Below are 26,381 nucleotides of genomic sequence, written 5' to 3' on the forward strand. Positions count from 1 at the left end.
CCTGTCCTTAGAAATCTCGTGATCTGATGAATCACCACAGTGAGGTTGTATTTGGCAATTGTATTTTAATAATTGCTGAGAAGACAAAATTCTCTAAATGATAGTTCACTTCACAGGTGGAAGCCTCAGCCTGACAGAATGTAAAGCAGCTCACTACCTCAAGTCAGCCCCTAGCAGCAGGGCTAAGGCCTGTCATTGCTGCCAAGTAACTGTCTTCCCATGATCACAATTCAGATGCAGCAGCGTCCTAAGCCACCTCGGTTCTAGCACAACAGAAGGCGATCCAGTCACTGCCTACACAGATGGCTCAGCAAGTCTGCAGATCCAACATCTTGGTTCACTAACAGAGTGACTGTTTTCATGCTTGAAGAATAATGTTTGAATGACTGATAATTCCAACACAAGTTTATTTACTGGATCTCAGTTTTCATGAGGAAAAAGTCAGGATCACTGTAATTTGTGTATTTCTATGTTTTATTTTATTTTGCCCTTGAATTTTTGGTCTCTCTTTATTCCTAATTCTTATCATGAATGGTCACCTGTAGCACTGAAGAAAGATACAAATCTCAATTTCACTCAAATTCCTGAAACTATTAGAAGAAGAATTAAAAGCAATATGAACTTCCAAGTGGTGAACACACTGTTGCCCCACTGAGACCACTTCTGCTGGCTACCAAGATGGGAGTTTTTCAGTGGAGAAGTGACTCCTTCCAAGCTGCAGGCTATTTGATGAACAAGTGAAACAAGAAAAGCAAAAACAGAAAACAAAAAGCCTTACCCAAAAACATAAGATCTCTCACTGTCTTCCTCATGGAACGTAACTCCAATTTGAGGACTTTTTGTTATAGGACCCTCATATTTCAGTAAATGGCTTCTTAGTAGGGTTTTATTATCTATCATTTACATGGTAAGAGTTGTACTTTATCAATTACTCAGAAGTAACAGAGTCAATAGCTTATTAAATCAGACATGTTATAAAGCACAATGGATCCATTTGGGTTTTCCCCCCTTTGATTTATATTTTTTCTTATTACCATTGTCATCATCATCATCACAATCATATTTAACATTTATTAAGTAGTTTATGATATGTACCAGAAACTGAACACCACTCAAAGCACATACATATGTTAGGTCATTTCCTCCTCAAAACTACATTTTAAGCATTAGAGATCTAAGGAACTTGTCTTGGGTCACACTAATGATAAGATCTCTATCTTTCTAACTTCAGAGCTCAAACTCTTACCCACTGTATTAGTCTCTTAGAGCTGGTATTAAAAAAAAATTGCCACGAACTATATGGCTTAAAATAACACACATTTATCCTCTCATAGTTTTGGAGACCAGAAGTTCAAAATCAGTTTGGCTGGGCAGAAACCATGGTGTCAGTAGGGCTGCCCTCTCTCTGGAGACCCCAGGGGAGAAGTTCCTTGCCTCCTCCAGCTTCTGGTGTCTGCCAGCATTCCTTCTCTATCCCTACATCACTCCAGTCTTCAAGGTTAGCATCTTCACATCTCTATCAGCTCCATCTTCACACCATATTCTCCTCTATGTGTAGTCAAATATCAAGATCCTTAATTACACCAGCCATGTATGGTGATAGTCATCAATTCCAAGGATTAGGAGGTGGATCTTTTTTTCCTAGGGAGGGGGAGTCTGTTTTCCAGCCTACCACAATGCTAAACTCTACTGCTTCTCAAACTGATTTGTTCATGGGTTCTTGGTGTGTTGGTGAATTATGCTAGCCCAGAAAGACACCACAGAGAGTTGTATACAGTCTCTTTGAGACAAGTCAGCCATGCAAGAGAGATAAACCTAAGACTAGAACCAATAAAGTAAGACAAACACACGTATGGACTTGTCCTGGAGATCACCAAATTCTAGCTCATCAGCTCCATTCCAACAATTGAACACCAGTCTCCTTATCTCAGTGATATTTCTGCAAAGCCACAAACAAACAAACTTTAAACCAATGCACCACTTCTTCAAAAGGGCAGACATTCTCATGCCTTGGCCTTAGCTCATGCAATTTTGTGTCCTTATGCCTACTGAAATGCTGCTCTCCTCAATGCTCTGCCATCATATATCTGTAAAGTCTTTCCTGATGTCCACACTCAAAGTAACTCCTTCCCTGGCATTTGGTTTCTATCTCTTCAGTGCCACTTGTCTTTAGTCCTGACTCATATAGTTGCTTATGTATATATGTATCTTCCTAGAGAGTACAAGGTCCTGTAGAACAGAGACTGTCTGTCTTCCCAGTGTCTGGCAGAGAATTGGGCACAAATTCCAACAAAATCTGCATTAGACAGAAGGAAGGAAGGGTGCAAAGGAGGGAGTTAGAGAGGAAAATGTGAAGGAAAGGGAAGGGAAGAGAAGGGTAAACATTAAGGCCTAGACTGCTTTAAGAGAATAGAAGGAGATACAGTTCTTTCCAACACTTATCTGTGAAAGCCCTGAAGAAAGAAAATTTTCAAAAGTGTCTGAAACAGTACCAGAGAGCAAGTGCATGGGCATTTATTGGCACACTCTAAGCCCTAGAGTGCAGGGAAACAATTCCTAAAGAAAGGCATGCAGACTTCTGCATCAGAACCTCCGCATCAGGATGCTTGTCAATTGCAATTGTAAGGGCATCTCCTAGACTTGCTAAATATGAAGTCTGGGGTGCTGGGAGATAGGAATCAGCATTTAAAACAAGATTCTGGGTGATTCTGATGCCCACTAAACTGTGACATAACCATTACTCTTGTAGGAAAGGAGAAAATCAAACAGCACCCTACAGATTTTGTTTTCTTTTGGTTTGATTCCCAAGGTCTAGTACTGGACTCAATGGCCATTTTCCTTTCAAGGTAAAAATGAAAGCCCAGTTTCTGAAATGACAAGGTTGCAAGTCTACAATATGTTCCAAGGAAAAATGCCAAAGACTCAGAAAGGAGATTTGGGAAAGGTGCCAGGATGATTCAAACTGAGCCCCTCTAGATTATGAAGATATTACTTTAATCAGCCTGGTCATAAAAATGATAGCCACAATTTGCCTGACACATCCAATCAATGACAGCCTTATGCCAGTTTGTGGTCTTCTGTCAGCTCAATTATTTTTCACTGACTCAAATTCTTTTTGAAGATGCCTCAGGGCTTGAGAAATTATAAGGAACTCCCTGGTGTCCCCTCCTGGAGTTATATCATAGATCTTATTGATCCTGGGCTCCATTCCTCATTCCTCAAATTCCTTCTTAGAAATGATTTGTTACCAGCCTTCCTCAATCTTCTTATAAAATGTAACAGTTCATGCCAGGGTGCAACTAATCTCATACAACACTTCACCCCCATCACCCCCTCAGAGCTACAGATACCTACAGAAGATGACATCTAGGGAGGAGGCTCCTGTCACCAGGCTGTGGACAATAAATCACCCTATCATTTTTTATTGGGTTCTTTTGTTCCATCATTTTTAAAGGACACATTTGCTTTTCAAGGATCAATACTCAATTTAACTTTCTATACACTATAATTCAAATCTTTAAGAAGTGAAGAAAATGTGTTTCTGGTTTTAAAGTTATTTTAAACCATAACCAGGTCTTATGCTGAGCCCAATTAATAAGGGTCATTCTTGCGAATTCTAAGCACAGAGTGTGAGCTATCAGAGGCAGGTTACATTTCTTCCTTACTGTCAAAGAATATTGCTTTAATAGATATTTTTAAATAAAATAATGAGCTGCAAATCAGTCTAATTAGAGAATCTGTAAGTGCTCAGGAGATGTAAAATTGTAAGCTCTAAAGAAATAACTTCTTTTGCTCATTATTTCTTGCTATGGATGCTATAAAACACATTCATGACCAGTAACTTTTCTATATGTAAAGACAGAATTATAGTCACAGGATTATTTAAGATATTTTGGTATTATTTCACCAATAAGTTAAAATTAACAATCTGCCTATTTAATTTAAAAATGTTCTTACATGAACAAATAAACCTCACTTAACTGTCTTGATATACCATCAAATGCTAGTACCATCCATCCACACATTTTAAGGAGGACTTGGTTAAACACAAATGGAACTGTAAATGAAACCAGTTTTATGCATTTTAAATAACTTATTTTTAAATGTTCTCACAAAGCTTAAGCAGATCTCTTCAATCTCATGGACTGGACATGTTTCTGAATTAATTTCCACCCAGAAACCCATGGGATGAAAATTCTAACTGTGTGATAAATTAAGTTGCCAAACGAAATGGATTAGCGATCAGTGAAATTGCCTGATAAGCTGTCAGATTCACTTTGAATTGGGATTCATCCTCTTTCTCCACCTGTTCATTAAGCTCCAAGTTCATGGCAACTCCAGTGACTGATTGCACATTAACAAGCTGTTTAGGTGGGAGGTGTAGCTAGTCTAGTCAACATTCCTATACTTATACAGTCATTTAAACATAATTCTCTGGTAATTTATTCTGTTCACAATCCCAGTGTGGGAAAATATACCTCTACCCTGAAGTTTAATTTTGGACACAACAGAGATGTGACATGTCATAAAATTAAAACTTAACAAAGCAAACCAGATTCACCTGAAGGTCAAAAGAAGCTGGGGAAATTTAATGCCATAAATTTGCTTTCTCAAACAGTCACAAAAATGAAAAGAGCAGTGGAAAAAGCTGTTGCCTTTGCACTGATAATATGCCAAAATAAAATATTTATTTCTGTCCCTATTCTAAAGCAAATACTGACTGCTTCTGTAACCAGAAAACTAAACCAGCTAGAAATGTTGAAAAATAATTCTCAACCTTTCTTTCTTCAATGACCAAAATCTTGCTTTATAAAACACCAAGTTTAATAAACCACTTGTCAATAAAAAAGCACCAAATTTGAGGTATAAATAAGAATATTGTTTTTATTCAAGTATCAAACATTGACCCTTTCCTTTTTAAGTATACAGAATTTACTTCATAAAGTAAATTCACCAAACACAAAGGTAATCAAAACGAGTAAGTCTCTGAAATTGCTGACATTTTAAAGATTTGTATAGCATGAAAATATAAGGATGCCTACTACTGATAAGCTATTTTTCTTCACCATTTATGGAGCCTAATTTTTATATGAAGTAATGATTAGAATTCAGAAGTCAATGTCACTTTTCCCCTTCCCTACACTTATAAACCAAGGTCTTAGTTGAAGAAAAATTCAATAAACAGCCAGATGACTATGATTACATTTAGCCAACAGAACAGAATGAATGTCATCCACATGTTTTTGAGCCCACAAGCAGCAACTCCTCAGAAGTTAAAAATAAAGAAAAATAAGTTAGAAATTAAGTTGGCCAGTATGTGGAACAAATAAAATATACACTTTCTTTGGTTGAACTTAATCGATGTGTACATAAAATTGTTTTTCAATTTTTCCATGTAACTTTAAAAATAAAAAATTTTTAAAGTAAAAAAAAGCAGAGAGGATTCCATATACAGTTGCACATGAACATTAGACAGCCCCTATACCTCATTAAATGTCACTTAGCATCGTTATAAAGTTCAGTTTTTACTTAAATTTAACCATAATCAACTCCTGACAAGTTATGTAATCACAAGAGAAACCATAGCAGATGGTATTTGTATTTATTAACCACCACAGAATTAGAATTCACATCCCCATTCCCTTCATCCTAACGGAAGCACAGCTACCTGCCCTTCCAGGGGATTGGTCTCCTCCTCTACAATTTCAGTCCCACTAGCTCAGTCCACATGGAAAGTAGCAATGACAGGGCTTAGTCTGACTCAGAAGCTAGGGACACTTTCAGCAAACGTCAAGACTCTTTACAAAGCAAAGGTGCTCTGGCTTACTTGGCACCTAGGGAAAACCACCCATTCTAGCCCCAGGGGTGGGCTCTGAGATTTTCTTGGCTAGGGTAATGAATGGCTCAAAGTTTCAGAGAAACCATGCTGCTCGATGACCTCCAAGAATCAAAGCCATAGCCATAAGATGTCCCCAGTGCCAAGTGCTGTGCTGGATGCTAGCTAGTACTCTGAAAGTGGGTGGGGAAAAAAGAAAAAACATTCTCTCTCCCATTTCAAGGTACTTCAATGCCTCTTTCCCCGCCATCTTGAATTTCAGGAACAGAAGAGTGGCAAGGAACCTGAGCTACTGGATTTCTCAGTTGAGAAACATTCAGCACTGCTCTCTTCAGGCCTCCAACCAGCCCAACCCCACCCAATGCTTCCTGGCTACCAATACCAAGTTGCTTCTACCTTATAGGTGTCAATTTTATAGGTAAAATCCTGCTTTCAATTCTAGAAAGTAATACCAAAGTTTACATGCCCTATCTTCAAAGAAATGGAAATTAAAACAACAATGAAGTACATTTCAAAGGCGTAGGTTAAAAAAAATCAAATTTAATACTGATGAAGTCTGAGGAAATACATAGTCTTTTAACTTGAGAAATATAAGTTCATTTAATTTTTCCATAGAGCTATTTGGTTACATATATCAATGTTTAAAAACTTTCATACTCCCATAATTTCTCTCCAAGGAATGTATTCCAAGGGAATAACAAAAGATTTTTGGTAAAGATTTATCTGCTAGGATGTTTGTTTCAGCCTGCTTGTAACATTAAAAAATATGAAACAATCTAAATTTCCAACAATGAGGGAATAGTTAAACAAACATTCGTGTGTATGACTGACTATCATGCAGCTATTTAAAATGACATATAAAAATGACTGTAGTATTAAAAAAATTGAGCAGTATTTTCCAAACTTCAGAATATATCTATGAAATTAAAAGAAAATAACCTGAAGCATAAACACTGAACTTATGATGTATATGTTTGGAAACATTATGGACTATATTTTACTTTTTTGTATTTTATATTTTCCCCATTTTAAAGTATTCCTTTGTAATCAAATCCCTCCCAAAATATTTTTTAAATCCAACTGACGAGTATGTGTAAGAAACAAAATATAAATTTCCCTAAGTGCACTGAAGAATTTTCAAAGAAAGAAAAAAAATTCTAAAAACACGGTACAAATGCCCAGGTAGCTCCCATCATTTTCCTCAGCATTTTTGTTTGTTTGTTTGTTTAGTCCCTCAAAGCCTCTTGAGAACTGTTACTACTTAACTCCAAGGGGTATTCCCTAAAAAAATAGTGACAACAGAGGTCAAAAACAGAAGTTGAAAACTCAGAGGAGAATTTCCTGGAAGCCATCCATCCCCCTTGGCAATTATTTTCTTTTGAGAATTATCTTCTAATTTCTTGGAGGATTTAATGTTTAGTTTGATTCCACAAATTCCTTCAGAAAAAAAATGGTAGATCAGAAAAACAAAGAAGTGATGGGTCAAAGAACAGAAATATTTTGGAAAACAAGTTGGGATGCAGAGAGCTAAATAACAAATGAAAAATGATACTTTTAACACATCACAAAGCCTTTTTTTCATTTATCCTTTCTGTCCATCCTCAAAGAGATCCTATCTAGCCTCACATTAGATAAAGATACCAATCTTACAGCTGGAAGCTCACACTTAAAATCTGTAGCCAGTATTAAGAACTCACCTCAAAAAAAAAAAAAAATAGTTCTACACCCACACCTGTCTACTCAAATCTCTCTCAGGTTGGTCAAATGACAGCTATCCACAGTGGTGATTAAGAAACTTTCCAGTAGGTTCTGATGTGGCACAGGAGGGAAAGCAATGGGAGAGAATGATGGATAGGAATTTTTTCCCCTTTGCTTGGCTGAGCTGGAATGGGTGCTGGGCTGGAGCTGCAGAGATGGAGGAAGAGGTGGTTTCCGAACACTGCTGTCCCTGTGATAAGAACTACTGCTCCCAGAAACTTCAACACTATCATTCTAAAAGTAATTTGTAGCTAGCTACTGTTTAATAGATGGTTATCCCAAATTAGAGGTCTGAAATTTCAGCAAGTTTATAATGAACCCTTGGGTTTTAATATTGCCTTAGACTCTAAGGTGCCACTGAGTTCTTCAGAAGCAATGAAAAACTGATTTAAAAAATGGAGGAAGTATTTTAAGGAGAAAAAGCAATACACTTAAGGGCTCAGTCAAGAAGAAAGAAATAATGGAAAAAAATGGAAAATGAGTTTCATTTTGTCTATTTGCTTAAAACTTAAAATAACTGTTCCTTTGTGGTTAACACTTTAACTGTAGTTCAACTTTTCTGACAGGGTGAACTCTCTAATAAAGACCTAAATGCTCTGTAGTTAGAATCTTAGGCTTCCTTTTAATTAGTAGTTTTATTAGATGTTTACAACAAAAGCCTCAATCTGTCAACATAAAACTTACAGAATTGTAAATTTATATTTATTCAGATAACTGTTTAACTACAATCTCCCACTAGTTTGTAAAGTTAAGCACTTAGATGATATCTGTTTTTCTCACCATCTTATCACTCATAATTAGCACAGTGCCTGTCACACAGCGGATAATTAATATTTATTTGTTGAATGAACAAATGAATAAATTATGAAACATCTGATTACAAGCATTCCCATTAAAATCAAGAATAAGCAAGAATGTCTTATCAGAACTAATTTAACCTTGTCATCATGTAGTGGCTAATGCAATAAAAAGGACAAGGGAAATAGAATGTATAACGATGTATATCTCTAGAAAACCCAAGAGAATCAACTGAAAAGCTACAAAAACTAAGATGGGCACTTATTAAATTAATAGCCTTTCTATATTACTGAAAATAATTTGATAAAATAAGTAACAGAAAAAAATGGATCCCATTCATAACAGCAACAAAATTATAAAGTTGCTAGGATAAAACAACTGTATGAGACCAATATGATGAAAACTAAAACTTTACTGAGGAATATTAGGGAAAAGAAATTTAAATACACTTAACAACCAGCACCATTCATAGACAGGAAGATTCATTATGCTAAAGATTTCAAAACTCCCTGAATAACCTAAATTTCTAATCAAAATTCTACTGATATTTCTGGGATTTTTGTTGTAATGTAACTTTTGGGTTTTTTGTTTGTTTGTTTGTTTTGATTTTGAACTTGACAAAGTAATTCTAAAATTTATCCTATAGAGTAAAAGGACAAGATTCAAAAAGAATAAATACAAAGGCAGACAAATGGCAGAGTTTGAGGGAGGAGTCACACAATCCCAAACAGAATACATGTGTGAAAGGCACAATAATTCAAAAAATGTACACCACCACCTCACACCTTTCATGAGCATAAATTCTATGTGCAATTTAATATAAATCAAAAAAAATTTTTTAAGGTAGAGGCAAAGGATATACATTATTTTTAATATATAATAAGCTGTCCCTCAATTAAAACAAGACAAATGTCCAAAAGAAAACCTAGTTAGAAACATGAACATAAAATCTTAAAAAACACAAATGCCCAATAAGTATTAAAAAAAAAAGCATTCAACATCACTAATAGTAAAACAAATTTAACAATATTAATCACTACTAAATTGGTAGGTTTGATTTTATAATGATGTGACCTGGTATTTACAAGAATTTGCATTTATATATCACCCTTGAGAAAGTACAATATTCTTTCTAACAAGTGATGGATATCAAAGTCATTTTTTAAAATATTATGCCTTTTACCTAGTCATTCCTAATATATTTTGATGCTATAAAAATTTTGGCATGAGGACATTCATTATAGCTTTATTTATAAAAATGAAAAAAATGAAATAATCACTTAAAATCATGTTCTTAACATTTAACGATGTGGAAAATGGGATACATATAAGTGGAAAAAAAGTAGCTTACAATACAGCAGTTATAGTATTGTTGCAAAGTAAACAACCTATAGTTGAACATATGCACACATTTTAAAGACTATAAGATATAAAACAAGTATTAAAAGTGGTTATCTCTGGACTAAAAGTTGACATATTTTTCCATTTACACTTTTTGGCATTTCCCAATTTCCTTAATAAACAGGCATTAATATCATATTCAGAAAAAAAGTTACACATTTTTTAATTACCAATATTATAAGACATTAAATGGGACTCATTGTTAAGCCATATCTATGATGTAAAAACAAACTACTTATATAACCTTATTTTGAATGTGACTTTAAGACTACATTGCAGGGTTTTTTTAATATCTTTATTCAGTAAAAAATGGAAGGCTTTGTGGGATATCTCACATGTGGAAATAGACGTATGACTTTTTTCTGAAATTGCTTTTTCTAAAAGCAGGTTTGAGACAATCATTCCTAAAACTGTTTTCTCTGGTTTTGATCTTCCCAAAAGAAAAGTAACAGAAGTAACAGTAGTAGTAGCAGCAGCAGCAGCAGAAACAGCAGCATTAGTAGTAATAGTAGTAGTAGTAGTAAAAGTAGTAATAATAATAGTACTTTCACAGTATGATACTTTGTTTCTAAGTGCTGCTACCTATAGGAGGAAAATTTATTACAGGCATGTTTTTATGAACTTAATAAGGAACTACATAAAACAATCCCATCCTCAGCTACAGGAAAATAACATTCACATTTTTACTTTATTTCTTCACTGACACAAGCACTAGGATGGATTGTTAGCTACAAACTATTATTAAATCTGATTTCTCAAAAAATTGATTTTGTCATAGTATATTTTCCACATGCATTTAAAAAATTACTATGTGATCTATGTCATAACACTATTTTTAAAAACAATATAGAAAATATCAAGTATTGGTATGGATATAGAGCATGCTTAGTAGATAGCAGTATCTGCTAAATATGAACACACATATACCCTACGATAAAGCCATTCAACACTCAGATGTAAACCCAACAGGAATATATAGATAACCTACTCACAAAAATACACATACACACAGACAAATGCGTTAGAGTGGTCACTGCAGGGTAAAAGACCCAAAATTAAAATTACCTAAATGCCCATCAGCAGTAGATTGGATACATAAATTGTGGCATATTCACAAAATGAAATATTACATAATAATAATGAAAATGAATGATCTGTATCCATACACAATAATGTAGATCAATCTTACAAACATAATGGTGAATTAAAAGAACCAAACATTGAGGAGTATATACTACATGGTTCCATGGCAAAACTAATATATGCTACTAAAAGTCCGAACAGTGAATACACTACCCGGTATTCACTACAGGATATCAGGATGCCAAGAGCTCTTCCAGGGTACTGATAATGTTCTGCCTTTTGATCTGAGCGTAGTAACACAGGTGTACCAACTTCTGAAAATTTCCTGAGCTCTACACTTATATGTGTGTGTATGTGTGTGTCTATTATGTATTTTGTGTTTTGCTCAACAAAATGTTAAAAGAAAAAATATATATGAGGGAGTTCTTTCATGATAATGTAACAGTTCTATATTTTGATGGTGGCGGTGGTGGTTCACACGGGATAAATTTGCACAGAACTAGTCACACACACGAATGCAAGTTAAAAATGATGAAAATTAAATGAAATCTATAGTCTAGTTAATAGTAATGTACCACTGTCAATACCTGGTTTTGATATTGTAATATAGCTATATGATGTCACCACTGGGGAGGGCTTACACAAACGCCTTTGCGCTATTTTTGTAATTTCCTGTAATTATTTCAATATAAAAACTTCCAAAAAAAAGTAGTCCTGAGTATGAGAGTCTGACCTGAATCTAAAACTTGTGTTACTGCCCTACATACCCTATTGTCTACCAAATCAAATAGATATATAGTAAACTACATTAAAATACATGCATTATTTCCAAAAGAGAAGAATATAATATATAGGAGGCTCATTCTGGGTCACATTTAAAGAAATCTAAGGAAGGTCAAAAAGTACTTTATTAAGAAAAAATTTTAATTTCATTCATGGCAACTAAGACCAGGTGTTTCAACGTACTAATATGGACGTGAAAAGAGAACTTTAAAAGTCCGATAGAAAGTGATGACTGGGCTGCTTTGGCTCGGTGACTGGGCACTCTGCCTCTCATTCCCCTCTGCCCAGAGGCAGCTCTGGAGTTTCCTGCCATGTTGCCTTGTTCACAGGAAAGGTTAACAGCTGCTCCTCTCCTTACACACCAGGCAAATAAACCGCACAGCAGAAAGCTGTAAACAGAGTCATTACACTGAATGTTTGGCATCTCTGTCCCATCCACCTAGGAACTTCCTGATGAGGTTGTCCTTGTGAGATGCAGAACATGGCCAAATTATAATTATCTCAGCCAGAGAGGTGAGCTAAATGTACCAAATGGTTTTCCGAAGTTGCTGCCTGCCTTCATGTAGACTCATCAAACCCGTTTACTACGTAAAAGCTATGAAAAACTTACGCATACAGGCAAGGACAAAGAATCAAAACAGTGATAGGATATTTTCCTGTTAGTGATGTGTTCCTGTTTAGGACCATTTTATTTTAGTTCAATAAAAATTACCTCCAAAATTATTTTTTTTATTAACCAAATAAATCATTTTTTAAAAAATCAGAGCCAAATTGTAATTCACCGTGTCAAGTCCGCAGCACTGAACGTGCTATGGGTCAGAGGTGCTACAAATTCAACTACATGTAGTTCAATTTAACAAATATACAGTATCAAGTGTTTTTTAAGAACATAAGGATAAAACATTGCATTGGGAGACAACACAAAAAGTGAAAAAGACACCAGTCTGTAGTCTTAAAGGGGAGATAAACAGGTATACAGTTAACAAAACCCAAGAAAAATCATAATTACTGCCATTATTAAGCATGCTAACATGGTAAACTCAAAGTTATGTTAAAAACAAGAAAGAGAAAACTTTAAAAAGTGGTCTTAAGGTATTTAAGAAGGAATAAATATCAATTGTACTCCACAGGGCAAAACTGGGATCAATGGCTAGAAATTACAAGAATATAGAGGAGGGCCAGTGGTATGTATGTCTGTATATGTATATATAGACAGAGATACAGATGCTTTCAATTTTTTTTAACTGAAGCTCACATGTCCATAGAATTTAGGGCAAAATAAATCATTGATGACTTACTAACTACAGGGGTATCTAATGAAACCTCTGTACTGGAGAGGAGTTCATGGAACTCCTTCCACGAGCCTGTCCTCTCCAGAGGCCCCTCAGGATCACACAAAGCATCCTGTCACCCAGCGTCACAAGTGAACAGTCCATAGAAACTAGATATAAGGGAGACTTGTAGCTATGAGGTGATCTGAGGATGGAATTCTATCCAAAGGAGTGATTCACACTAGGTGGAGATTAAATGACCCAGACACATCTTTTCTTATGAAGAGTTTTACATTTTAGAGAGGCCCCAGAGAAGAAAGGAACTACAGAAGCATCAGAAGAAGAGAAAGAGAAAAATTGATCTCTGATCATGGAAACGCAGACACAGCACAAAGCAACTGATAGCCAACTCTGAGAGAGGAACAAGCTGACTAGGCTTCCACACTTTCAGTGGGCAGAACTACACTATACCCTGAACAATGTTCCAGTTCTCCATGAGACCCATCTGTCCGCCTTCTAAGGCATGTTCCTACTATCCTGTGTGAATTCACTCATCAGCAGAAGGAAACGTGAGATGATGTTGAATTTTACCTGAATTCTGTACTCCTGGAAAGCAGTGATTGTCAAGAAATTACCCCCCACCCTTTTGTGTTCTGGAAAACAGCTTACTACAAAGAACCGTTCTTCCCCATACAACAAAGGCAAAACTCACAGTGACCCCTTGTAACCTATAAGGCCAAGACGCAGACCCTCCAAATTCCCATTCTTTATCTCATAAGTGATTAGCTGAACTATTTGTCCCCATTGACCATTCTGATTGATCAATGCCTGTTAACTGGACTTGACCAAACTTTAACCAGGCTTCTCTCCTTCCTCCAAGCTCTTGAACTTTGACCCACTCTTGAGCAAAGGAAGTGATCAACCTGCCTTTAATGGTCCCTCCCAAGAATCAGCTGGCCTCAATGAAAAACATTCCCTGATCAACAGTCCAGTCATGCCACTCACTCATCCCACTGTCCCGCATCCAATTCTTTCTAAAAGAAAAGCCCTTTTTTGCTTGAACTTTGAGGTGTTCATAGATTGTTGGGCCAATTGATGTCCTTCAAAGTCCAACGACCCCCATTTCTGGGCTCTCAGATGTCTGCCTGTGATCCCTCAACAGATAAAGTACATTCTTTGCTGGGCATGTTTCTCCTAACAAACTAATAGCCCTAGGTAATAATCTCACAATAGCTCAGGCTGGCTTGTTTCAAGCCACCTTATCAAAGTCATAAACCCCACTGCCCTTCACAGACTCTAAACTTCTTACCTCACCTACAGCCAATCAGAGACTTATGCACAAGATGATCAGGCACCTTGTGACATGATCTTGTGAAAGACCACAACAACCAGCCCACGGGGCTCACACAGGCACCTCCTGTCTGTGTGGCCCACTGTTATCTGTGGCAGCACACCCTAATAAACTCCTTTCTATTCTCATACTTTATCTCTGGTAAGTTCTTTCACCAAATCGCATGTCACTGCCACACTGACCAGCCACCCCATTGTGTCCCACAACATAGATCTCATGGTCCAAGTGGTTCTTCCTACTTTGATATTTTCCCTCCTCCTATTGTGATACTCCACCTCCCCTTATTGTAATCATCTTTTTGAATAAAGTCTCTCTTTACCTAAGTCTAGATTTATTTTTATTTGACACTTTCAATTTGCAAAGGGCCTAACTTTACAAAATACAAATTAAAATCATTAAATACTCTCTTATTATTGACATTTATTTTTATAGGATCACAACTATTATGCATTTCTTGATATACAGCCACATCATAAAATACATAGAAGATAGAGACTATCATAAATAACACACTATTTTCCCAATGTTCAAACACAAAAATTACTTAAGATCATTAATTATTAAATTAATTAAAATAAAGCATTTAATATCAAACATGAGAAGCTGAACCTGAGACAGGAGGGAAAGGGGCAGGGCACAGCCATTCAAGGAATGATGAAGCAATTAACACCAAAATGGTAGAAGATTCAACTCCCTGGAGGCCTTGAGGCTCAAGATGGCAGGAGATTTGACTTCCAGTAAACCTTGATCTTCATTATATGCTCATTGTAATATATTAACATGGTAAATGACACTCCCACAGGCACCATGACAGCTTTGACGCTGACCATAAAAAGTCAAAGAGTGGGCAGTGGCCCAATTCCTGGGAATCTCGGCCCCTTCCCTAGAGTAGTTGGAATGGTCCTCTCATTTGTTGGCATGTGAAGCTACCTAGCTGATAAAAACTGGCAGCACTGCGCCTCGTGGCCTCTCTTGCTCCCTCGTCTTCAGAGATGCCCACACTCTGTCTATGGAGTGTGTACCTACTTTCACTTTAACCTGAGCACCCAATCCCCACACCTTATGGCTTTTCTCTCACCTTCTGAAACAGCCTACACTCTATGTAGTATATACTTCTCTAAATAAATCTACATTTACTCAACTGTGGCTCGCTTTTGAATTCTTTCCTGCGTGAAGCCAAAGATCCACACTTGGCGGGGCATGTCCCAGAGGCTCAGCTGAGACCTAGGGCGCAGCCCTCCTCTCACCACACATTCAGTTTTCCTGTACCAAAACCAAACAGCTGAGGTTTGGAAATTGCATAAATAATTTCTTTATATTTTACTTTTATCTGGTATAGATCAATCGTCTCTTTACAAAGTCAAAAGAAGGAAACATTCGATGAACTTGTTATGTTGGCCACCTATTAACTGAAGCATTAAACCAACAATAATACAGCTGCTAAAGTTCTTTCTGAGGAACTGTCTGCAACAATCTGCCACTTTTCCAGTGGTCCAGTACCCTAGTTTCAACTTAGCATGGATACCATATAGAGTTACACACTAACTGCAGCACGTACATAAAACAGATCTTCAATGTTTTCAATCAAGAAGGGGAATATATAAGACATGTCTTTTTTTAGAAAAAGGATATCTTTTTCTAAAATACTTGCATTCCTGTTTATAAAAACTATTTTTAAATAATACTTATACTGTAAGCAGATAGGTTAAGGGGTCCCCAGAGAAAGAGAATGAGGCATGGCTTTCTTGACATAAAAGAAGCTATTTTGGGTCTAAGTCATTTTGTGTTCTAAGCCTGGCCACAATGTTTGCCCTTGAACAGGTCTCAGTAATTAATGATCTTAAGGGAAGTAAAAGAATGCAGGAACAAAGCAAAACAATAGTTCATCTATAAAACAGAGTCCTAGTTACTCCTCTAGGGATATACGTAACAATCTGATACATATCTTTGAGTTCAGCTGGAACAAAGACCCCTGTCCAGCTGGGATGGAATGATGACGATGAGAACTTGAGTCAAACTAAAGCTTGGACTCTGTCAACCTTTGCCCCAATTTTACACTGAATTTTCCTCTGCTCAAGCCCCTTCATGAATATGCATATACCACCAAGCCCCTTAATGAGTTTGCAAATACCCTTAGCTTAAAACTTCCCCAGTTTTGCTTTTCAGGGAGACACTGCTTTGGGGAGAATCCCGCGCCCTCCTTACTTGCTGCAGTAAGTCCTTCTCCAGACCTCTGGAGTGTTTGTGTCTCTTGCCTAGACACCCACCAAGAGGTGAGCCCAGTTTTCCCATAACAGTATAATAAATACATCACAAAATATCAACTACTCACCCGCATTGACTATGGCATCCACCTCTAGCAATGTGATGTCACCTCTATACAGAGAAACTTTGTCACTCAAATTCTTCTTCACCTGTGATGTTTCCTGAGTATTTTCTTCTGTAATAAAAAGAATATATATTAACAGTGGTACTCTTAATTAATTTAATAAAGAGAACTTTAATACAAGAGCCAGTATGGGTCACACTCAGATACATTAGACACGTGGAAATAGAGGTTTAAGTACCAAGGGTGTGGCTTGTTCTCTATTTTTTGTGTATTCCTCAATACAAATTTAGTATCACATATATGTCATTCAATAAATTTAGACAAGTTATATTGGTCAACAAAAAGTTCAATGTTTACTATTAATATTATAAAAATATTAATTTTAAGATATAATTATGTACCACTAGTTTCACAAGAAGATATTAAAAAAAAAAAAGATGTGTAATTACCAAGACAAAATACATTTTCACAAATAAAAAAGCTTACTTCTATTTTTGTTCTGGTTACCTAAAAGGCATCCTTGAAAAGAATATTTACTCAGAAACAAAAAATTTTAGGTTCAGCTCTTAGCTACTTCTAAGTAACAAACTGTTCCTCAGAATGGTATGGATCAAGAACATTTAAACATTGAATATTGAACTCCTCCTTTATCCAATTCTATCAACCTTTCACTCTAGAGGGCACTGCTAGATTTAAAAGAGAAAAAGCTCTGTTCTGCATACAAAAGACAGCAAGCTGGTATTGTTAAAATAAGCTAAAACATTACCTTCTAAAACCTGACATATTTTTAAATGTTTTAGAGCAATACTATAATTTGAATTTTCATCTATTTTTAACAAATAATAGTGGTAAAGCACATTAAACAAAGCTGTATAAAATCAATGTTTTAAAATACATTAAATTGTTATGCATAAAAAGCTTTTTAATATACCTCTAGGAAAGCTGTTGTATAAATTCAAGCTTTTTAAACCATTTATGATCTGTACAAATCTTTCAAGGGGGAGACAATGCTACTGATTCACAAAGACGCCCCTAAATGAGCATGCAGTTTTGAGGTCTCTAGGGGATTAGAGGTGATAGGTTATAAGCCAAGAAAAAATTGTCAAAGACTAAGGAAATGATCTGTGGCCATAAAAGTGATCTTTCCTCTCTCTGGCTCCAAAGCATCTTCTTTGCAATCACTTCTCTCCTGAAAGGATTCTAATCAACTATTCATTGGTGGTAGCAGTAGGGAGGAGGAGGAAGCGGGGGTCGGGGGGGGGGTGAAGGAGAAGGAGAAAAAGAATTGTACATTAAAAGAGTAGAGAAAGATTTTAGATGACTTCAAAATTTAAAAAAAAAAAAAAAAAACACGCACACACAGCTGACTTGACCACCGTAGGGACTCCTAGAGTATTCTCCTTAGTCAGATAAAGACTAAGAACTAGTGCTTTACTACAGACTGACTGTTCAAATCTTGTCCATGGATAAGTTATTTATTTTCTCCATGTCTCAGTCCATAAATTACTGCCTCTTTTACAGTTAACATAAGTTCATTACACTTAGAATAATGTTCAGTCCGTGGTAAGCTCTCTACACACACTACCTTTTTTTTTTTTACAAAGGTTTTACAAAAGTTACAAATATTATTTCAGCATCCATATTTAAAATACCACAATAGTTTAAAAATATTTTCAATATTTATTATTATTATTCCCTATCAGTGAAAGAGATTGGACTTTGTGCTCTTACTAATCTGCCAATGCCTGGCCCAATGACAAAGACTTTGAACAAGAAGATCTTGAGTTCCATGACCAATCAATTTCTATTCTTACTACTTTTACCAAATTAGAAAGTCCTGATTCCCAATTAAAGACTGTCAGATGACAATGAATATTTGGTGGTACTCTCAGAAAATTCTAGATATGTGGACTATTGTGAATCTAAATTATACAGACTTCTCATGAATGATGAGTTTCAAAACTCCATCACGCATTACATTGATAAGTATAACACAAATGAAAGCAGAAAGATTGACTGTTTCAACTTGGGAGACAGTAAATAGATTTCTAATCCATCCTCTAGTTGCAGTTAGCTCTAAAAAGTATTTCTTCATTTTCTTGTGAAGCATCATGTATGTAACTGCATTTATAGTAATGTGACAATATATATGATAATAAAGCATGTATTTATTTTTCCAAAAGTAAAGAAATTGTTAAAGAATTGTATTGGAAAGCTTCAAAGTTTAAACCATTTATACCACAATTCAGTTTTCTTAAAAGAAATCCTAATCTCTCAGCTGCAAATTTTAAAAATGGGATATTTTGAGCATCATGAGGAAATATTTTTATTCCTTTCATTTTAAAAATTCACATAAGCATCTTTTTTCCTCAAAGTGAGATATACAGTTGCTGCCCAGTTCCTCACATGGTATATCAAAAAGGCATAAATGTATTCAAAAATTATAATTTGATAGTATTAATAATTACCAGTATTTCTTTCAACAATAAACCAAAATCAAATGGCATATTTTGGACCACCAACTGTTCTCTGTAAAGGCAACAATGTAATTTACCACTAGAGGTCACCTCTTAATTTGAATAGCAATGCACTGCCTTCCTTTTCACACAACTGTGTTCCATAGGCACTGATCCCAATGTGTCTTTTCCCATATCCTGAGTTTTTAGTAATAAACAGGACAGAAAATTGTCAAGTGTTGCTCCCTCATGGACACTGTATATGTACACAAAGCACTGATTCATGTTTTGTACATCACTGGCTTTATCCAACTGAAAGTTGGAATATCTGTCAGTGTGCACATATGCTAGTAATTGGTCTTCCAGATCATATACCATTGATATTGTAAGAAAAAACAAAACAAAACAAAAAAAACTAAACAAAAAACAGAGCTAGACAGTGGCTAAAATAGTAAAAAGGAAAAAAAAACTGATTGTATTCAGGAACTACTGCAGCAGGGGAAAAGAGATCTCAGTATAGAACTGGGGTTAATTCCCAATACAGCAAGGACAAGTGGGGATTTACAGCCAAGGAGCAGAGTAGGGATCAGTGGATGGAAAATTACTAAAAGGAAACATTGGGGGTGAAGGGAGATTTTGGTTAAACAGACAAGATTCTTGCTGAAGGCAAGCCAGGATGGTCAGATATCACCTAGGGTACTGGAGGGGGCAGGGGATGCAGAATCTGATTAGAATGGAGGGTGATCAGATATCAAAGATGGGAAATTCTCTGTAAGTTGACTTAGCAGGATTCCTGCTAAATTTGGACAATGCAGGCCTGGTAATGATGGGGCCTGGTTGAGAAAAGGGCTTAGTGAAACATGACTAAAGTTTAGTTAAGGAGGGAGTCTTTGTCAGTCCCTTCTCTTATTCAAGGAAAGAAGAGACATTCTTCCTCTCCTTGACCAATATAAGTCCATTCTGATTAGGTTGGCCTTTTGTTCATTAAGAACCAGCAGAACCATTTAGTTGAGACCTGGTAGTAGAGGATATTTGCTAGGTGGTACAAGTAGTCAGGTATTTAATGAGGGGAATTTCTATGAAAAGAGAAAGAAAAACAAGGACTAATGGTTGGGGCACACTATAAAGCCAGTTTCTGGGTCCACAGGATAGACAGTTGAGAAGATATCAGGACGCTGGGCTTGAAGCAACTTTCACAGTTTGAATGTCCTTGGTGATGGCATGAGGCATTTCTGGAATGGCCCACACAATAGCAAGCATGAAGGTTATACACACATGATCTGTTGTGGGGATTTCCTTGAAGTTTATATCAGGTCATCCAGATTCAGCTTGTAGGGCTTTAGGGAAGGGGCAATTTTGGTTCTCAGTGATGCCAAATCAGGAGGAGGGGAGAAAAACTGGAAACATTTTGGAGAAATGTAGCCAGATATTGGAGGAAATGGGAAAATTGGTAGCATGTAGAAGACAATGAACAAGATTAGAATTTAGTAACCCACAAGGGTACACTATAGTTTTTCAATGAAACATAAAATGTCTCTCTACAGTCACCGTCCTTTTTATTCTGGTTTACAAAATAAGTCTGGTCTCATTAGATTTGGTCTAACTATTTACATAAGTGCAGCAAGAACGGTAATTGACCACTTAGGCCTTTCAAGTTTGCTTTATTAGAACTTTTCATAAACTATCTCAAATTAGATTTTTGAAATCTTCTCAAGGCTAGGAAGACAATCCAAGAACTCACCAACAGATTTAGCCTGTAATACTTATAGATTTGGGTAAATTCCTCTCTTCTCAAGGTTCCCAAAATATCCTAAGGTTCCTGGGTTTACCAGGAAGTGCCCTTCTTTAGTCACTGTAAGGCTGGGAACTCTATAAATCAGGTACCAGACTGGTTTTTCCAAAAGGCTTTGTAAGCATTAGTTCTATAAAGCAAACTTTAATTCTTTAAAACTGTCTGATAACATGAGATCCTATGCATCATTCTCAAATATGACATCTAGCCAGAGTCAATAAGGCAAAAATTTCCAATTATGTCCTGTTACAAAAAAGACAGATTCTTATTTAATTTATACAAATAATGTCACTGCCATGAAAATAAGAATACTCAGTAGAGTTTCTGAATTCTAGAGAGATCGGGTAGGGGGAAAAGATAAATGTTTCGTTTTTGTTTACAAAAGTATAATCAACTAAATTGCTATGAGTTATAGATAGCTTGAGAAAACAGAAAAAGGGGTTTCTTAAGTAAAACATTAAAGAACCAGCAATGCTCCAAAACAATAACCATAAAAGTCAACATCACTCTTCATTAGTTCATTCAGTCCCATGTAATTGATTCTTTTTCTCCCCAGCGTTATTTAATGTATTGGAACAACAACAAAAAACCCACATAATTTTCTTACCCTGTTAAACCAATAACTATATTAAGTAATCTTATATACTGAGATCTATTTCTGAATTCCCTATTCTATTTTACTAAGCACTTTTTATAGTATATTCTTTTTTTTTTCTTCATGTAACTGATTTTTATTCTGCTTGATCTTGGGTTAGCATTTTTTTCTGAACCAGTCAGCTTCTGCATTACTTCTAGAAATTGTTACCCGGTCCAGAGGTATGGTCTCAAAGTTACGTAAGCAATAATGCCTTCAGAAGCCACTACCCCAGAGTACCTGCCATCGTTCTCTCTATGGATCTCTGGAATAGTCACTTTTTGTTGAAGACAAAGCACTCTTGCCTGTCGTAGACTGCAAGAGCTTTCAGGGAAGAATCAGAGTAGAACAAAAATTATCTTGGATGATTAAAAAACTTAAGATGGTCATGGTTAAAGATTTGAGGAGAGTTTGTTATTAAAAATGATGCAACTGATAAAGGAGTCTAGTTACTTCTATGACATACAATGTTTAAATATTATAAATGTATTATAAATGATAAAATTATACCAGGACATATGATAGATAAAAAGGGTCCTGGCAAATTTCTATGAACTTACTACAATTTCTGAAATATCTATATCAATCATTTTTACCCACACCAATATAACCTAGGGAAGTATCATTTAATTAAATGATTAAGCATCATTTCTTATTTGACAATGTTTCCCACTCAACTTAATCGGTAAAATAAATCAAAATTTTTTTAACATTTCTTCTTTACAAGGTGAAAAAACAAATCCTTTGAGATTTTCCTGGGTCCCTCTGGGAAATACCAATCTCAATTAGAGTTCAAGATTTCATTTAGGATTTAATTTGGGGAAGTTCTCAGAAATGTCAAAAGGTTTGAACACTTGATTCATTCAAATAGGATCATAGATCACTATGAAATAATACTTCAGTTCTCATAAACAGATATAATAAAAACAACATAAAGCACAGGAAATTACTTTGATAAGACAGAATCTTTGTTTCTTAGGTAGATTACTTAAAAGATAATTTTTTACAATCTCTTATTAATAACAGACTAATAATCCAAGAAAACTTCGTTGTTTTAATAGAGAAAACTCAATTCTAGTTTTGCATCAATACATTACTGGGCTCATTTTAAAACAAAAACAAAAAACAAATTCATTCAATCTTAGCCAACTTGATCACAGATAAAATTCCTCTTCTGTAAACCTTCTACAACTCTATCTCCATTCAGGTTTTCTTCTACATTTTTCTTCTTTCTCATTCTGGAATAACCAGTGATCTTGATTTAGGGTAAAATGACTCTCTTTTCCCTTAAAAACAGCAACAAAAATCTTTCATTCCTCACAAACTTTATATACAGAGCTATTTCTCTTCATCTTTATTATTTTTACTAGTTTCATTTATGTATATTAATTATAATTTTTAATCATTATTATTACCCTTTATTTTACAGAGAAGACTAAGAAGTAGACAATTGCAAATCGTGTCACATACCAGCATTCTGTAGCAAACTAGCAAATTTTATACATATACTATCTTTCAATTTCTAGAGATATGTTTTTTAATAGTATAACCTTTCAATAAGGCAAAAGAACATTTATTAACATATTCAAATATATTTAGCTTTTTTATACCGCATTAAAAGAAAGAAGCCAAAAGTATATAAACTTAAAGTTATCTTCAGTAATTGGCATTCCAGTAGTTTATTTTACTTAGAAACAATCTAGATTTTTATTGGATAAAAGAAGCCAAAAGTATATAAACTTAAAGTTATCTTCAGTAATTGGCATTTCAGTAGTTTATTTTACTTAGAAACAATCTAGATTTTTATTGGATACCTATACTTAATTTAGCATAAGTCTAAGGTTATAAGGTAGTAAAAAGATTTTGTAAACTATTTTTATGCAGACATATTATAATGTCAAACAAAGCTTGCCATCATTTCAAGTTATTTCCCTGTTAACTATTTTTATAGCACATGCATGTTAGGCAAGCTTTGCAAAAGCAGAAACCTAAAAAAGTTAAATACATGGATTTTCTTTTACGTTATGCTTCATATACAAGAAGTCATGGATAACAAGCAATTCATTTTTACTACATCTTTACTTGTACATTTGGTCTTCAGTTGAATTTATAATTTTTATAATAGTAAACATCTAGTGGATATAACATAAGCTTATTTGACTAGTAACCCTAAGTACAACAAAAATGTATGCTTGTATTACACTTACTGCTGATAACTGAGAAGATATACCTGTTTTTTTAAAACCAACAATATTGAACTAATCATATTTACCAAAGATTTACCCAAGTCACATGAACTTGAAAAGTATTTGGGTTAGTTTCTATATTTCTGGGAGTTTTAGGAATATTTAATTGATATAAATGCTTGTTATCTCTAAACCAATATGAACAGAGCTCCTTTATGAGATTTTATGGATTAACTTGATAATACCATCAAAAGTAGAAAAATATCATGTAAACATAACATGCACACATACAAAAATATATATACAGACAGATGCAAACAGAGATCTTATAGCTTCCAGTCTAAAACTTTAGCTGTGAGTCAGGTAAATACAGTAATAAACTCTGGTCTTGGCTCCCCTTGATATTTTTATCCAAATTATGTTTCTGACAGAAGGAACAAGTTAAGTTACCTGTTCAGTATAAGGGCTAATGCTTTTACCAATATTTGTTGAGGAGACTTCCAGGATTTTTCATTTGCCCTGATATGTAACCTTAGGGAGGCTGTGGACCAAATTTTAAGTGAGAAACTGACAGGAGACATCAAACAGCTGTCTGGATGTCCCCATAGCTTATCTGAGCGGATAAAATATCCAGTCTGTTTTCAATTACCTTCTCTTCCTTTTCAGCCTCAAGTAGTTGCTTTCAGGGGCCCCTGAGTCCCTTGAGAGACCCTAGTAGGGAGCAAGGGGCCTAAAATTCAAGTGACTATAGGGAAGTGAGGAGCTAAACTGGGAAGGGAAAAGTCAGGCAAGGGGAGACAGGGATGGAGAAGACAGGAGTTTGAGGAGGGACTTTGCAAAGGATTTAAAGGGAACTGAAGAGAAAATCAAAGGTGGAAGGAATCAAAGGAGGAGGAAGAAGACCAGAAGCAATGGGAAGGGAGAGCACTCAGACGTCAGTTTGGGGAAACCTTAGGTTTCCCAAAGAAGCCAAAGAAGTTACAAATTATCTTTAGTAAATTCATGCCAGCAAGAAATGAAGTAGACAGAGATGGCAGAGCATATAGTCAGCAGGGGCTCGAGAAATGGGCTTCAGTGGACTGAGAACTTCCCATGGGAGAAGCAGATCAAAGACAGAGAACAGAGAGGCCTTAGAAAGACCCAGGAAAAATCTTTCCAGACCAGGAATAAATCTCCGCTTAAAATAAAGAGCCAGGAAGAAAGACTTCCAACCCAATAAGCAACTTTCAAGCAAAGAAGCCTGGGCCTCTAACCCAGCTTCAGGAAGCATACTTAGAATCTTAAGGTTAAAAATGTGCCTACTGTGCTTCAACCGACAGTTGTCTAGGGCACTGGCTCACCAGAGGTCACCACTAGGCCCTACTAGAGATCGCCAATAGATCTCTACCTTTCAAATGATCTCTACTTCTCATTGTCTTTGAGCTATTTTATAATCCTGTAAGTTGCAGAAAACAGATAATACTGCAAACGATTCTTATCCATAGAAAAGCAAATAAATTATGTTGCCTTGAATGCAATTGATACTGTCGTTTGGACAATTTGCATTTATTTGCATTTATTTGTAAATTCATTTCAAAGTTCCTCACTACGTATATCTGTGTGGGTCTTAAAATTCTCCTTTGAACCAGAGATAAATAAAACTGTTGATAAATGTTCAAGCTTTTTGTAGAAGTCATGATCTCAGGTTTACAAAAACATTTCCCTCTAATACACATTTTCATTTAGTTCCAGTATATTTATTTAACTAATACTTCTACAGCATTTACTATGTGCCAGGTGCTATTCTAAGGCTTACAAATAGTACCTCCTATAATCCTTAAAACAAATCTATGTAGCACATATTACTACCATTCCCTCTATGTAGATAAGGAAGCTGAGCATACAAAAGGCAGGTCGTTTGACCAAGTACACACAGCTGGTAAGTACAAACCTGGGCTCTGAACCCAGGCTGCCCATGCTCTTTACCAACAACCTGCGCAGGCTCTCATTTACCTGTTTTTATTTGATGGAGCCCATGAGGTATCTGAATGAGATATCTGTTGTTTAAGTCCTGTCTCTCCCATCAGTTACAAAATACACCAATTTCACCCACTCAAAAAGCATTACTTACTTTTGTCCAAGGAAAAAAGAGTAATTAGTTTATTGAAGTAGTTACCATACTTTGAAAACAATGCAAAGGCCTCAGTGATTTCTTGCTACTATTTGACAAAGTTTCATAAGATACAACACACCAGGGTTTAGAGGACTACATAATAAAACAAAATTTGCAGATGTTAATCATGAATTTTGTTTGTTCCTTCTCTATTTTATTTATTTATGTAAAATCATCAAACTTGCTAATTCATTTTCTCCAACACATACTCTATTTGTACTGGGATTCAGTTTACTATTTAAATTTATGGCCTTATTCTGAGCTCTGGCATTTATATTACTATTTCACCTCTTTTTTAGGCATCAATAAACCACTTTAGAGATATTGATCCATTTTATGAGGTAAGAATATAATGCAATGCCATAGTAACAACAAAAGCAGATTTGATCAAATATACATTAACTCAATAATGACATTAAGATACATTAGGAGAAACAAACTTTGTTTCCTGAATCTTAATTAAGATGAACTGACCAACATTTCCCTTGTTTTAAAAGCATAACCATTAAGATAATAATTATTGATAATATAATTTTCATAAAAATCATAAT

General features: G+C 35.4%; 1 protein-coding gene across 3 annotated transcripts in view; it reads right to left on the reverse strand.

Moving 5' to 3' along the window:
* MACROD2 (mono-ADP ribosylhydrolase 2) overlaps nucleotides 1-26,381 on the reverse strand; it is a 1,883,327-nt gene that overhangs the window by 1,779,045 nt on the left and 77,901 nt on the right. For all 3 annotated transcript variants that reach the window (XM_074347853.1, XM_074347852.1, XM_074347851.1), the window contains exon 3: nucleotides 16,614-16,721. In XM_074347853.1, coding sequence (XP_074203954.1) covers nucleotides 16,614-16,721 — 108 coding nt within the window. The remainder of the gene's footprint in view (nucleotides 1-16,613; nucleotides 16,722-26,381) is intronic.

The sequence above is a fragment of the Camelus bactrianus genome, chromosome 19 (assembly GCF_048773025.1).
Source record: "Camelus bactrianus isolate YW-2024 breed Bactrian camel chromosome 19, ASM4877302v1, whole genome shotgun sequence".
Taxonomy (NCBI): Eukaryota; Metazoa; Chordata; class Mammalia; order Artiodactyla; family Camelidae; genus Camelus; species Camelus bactrianus.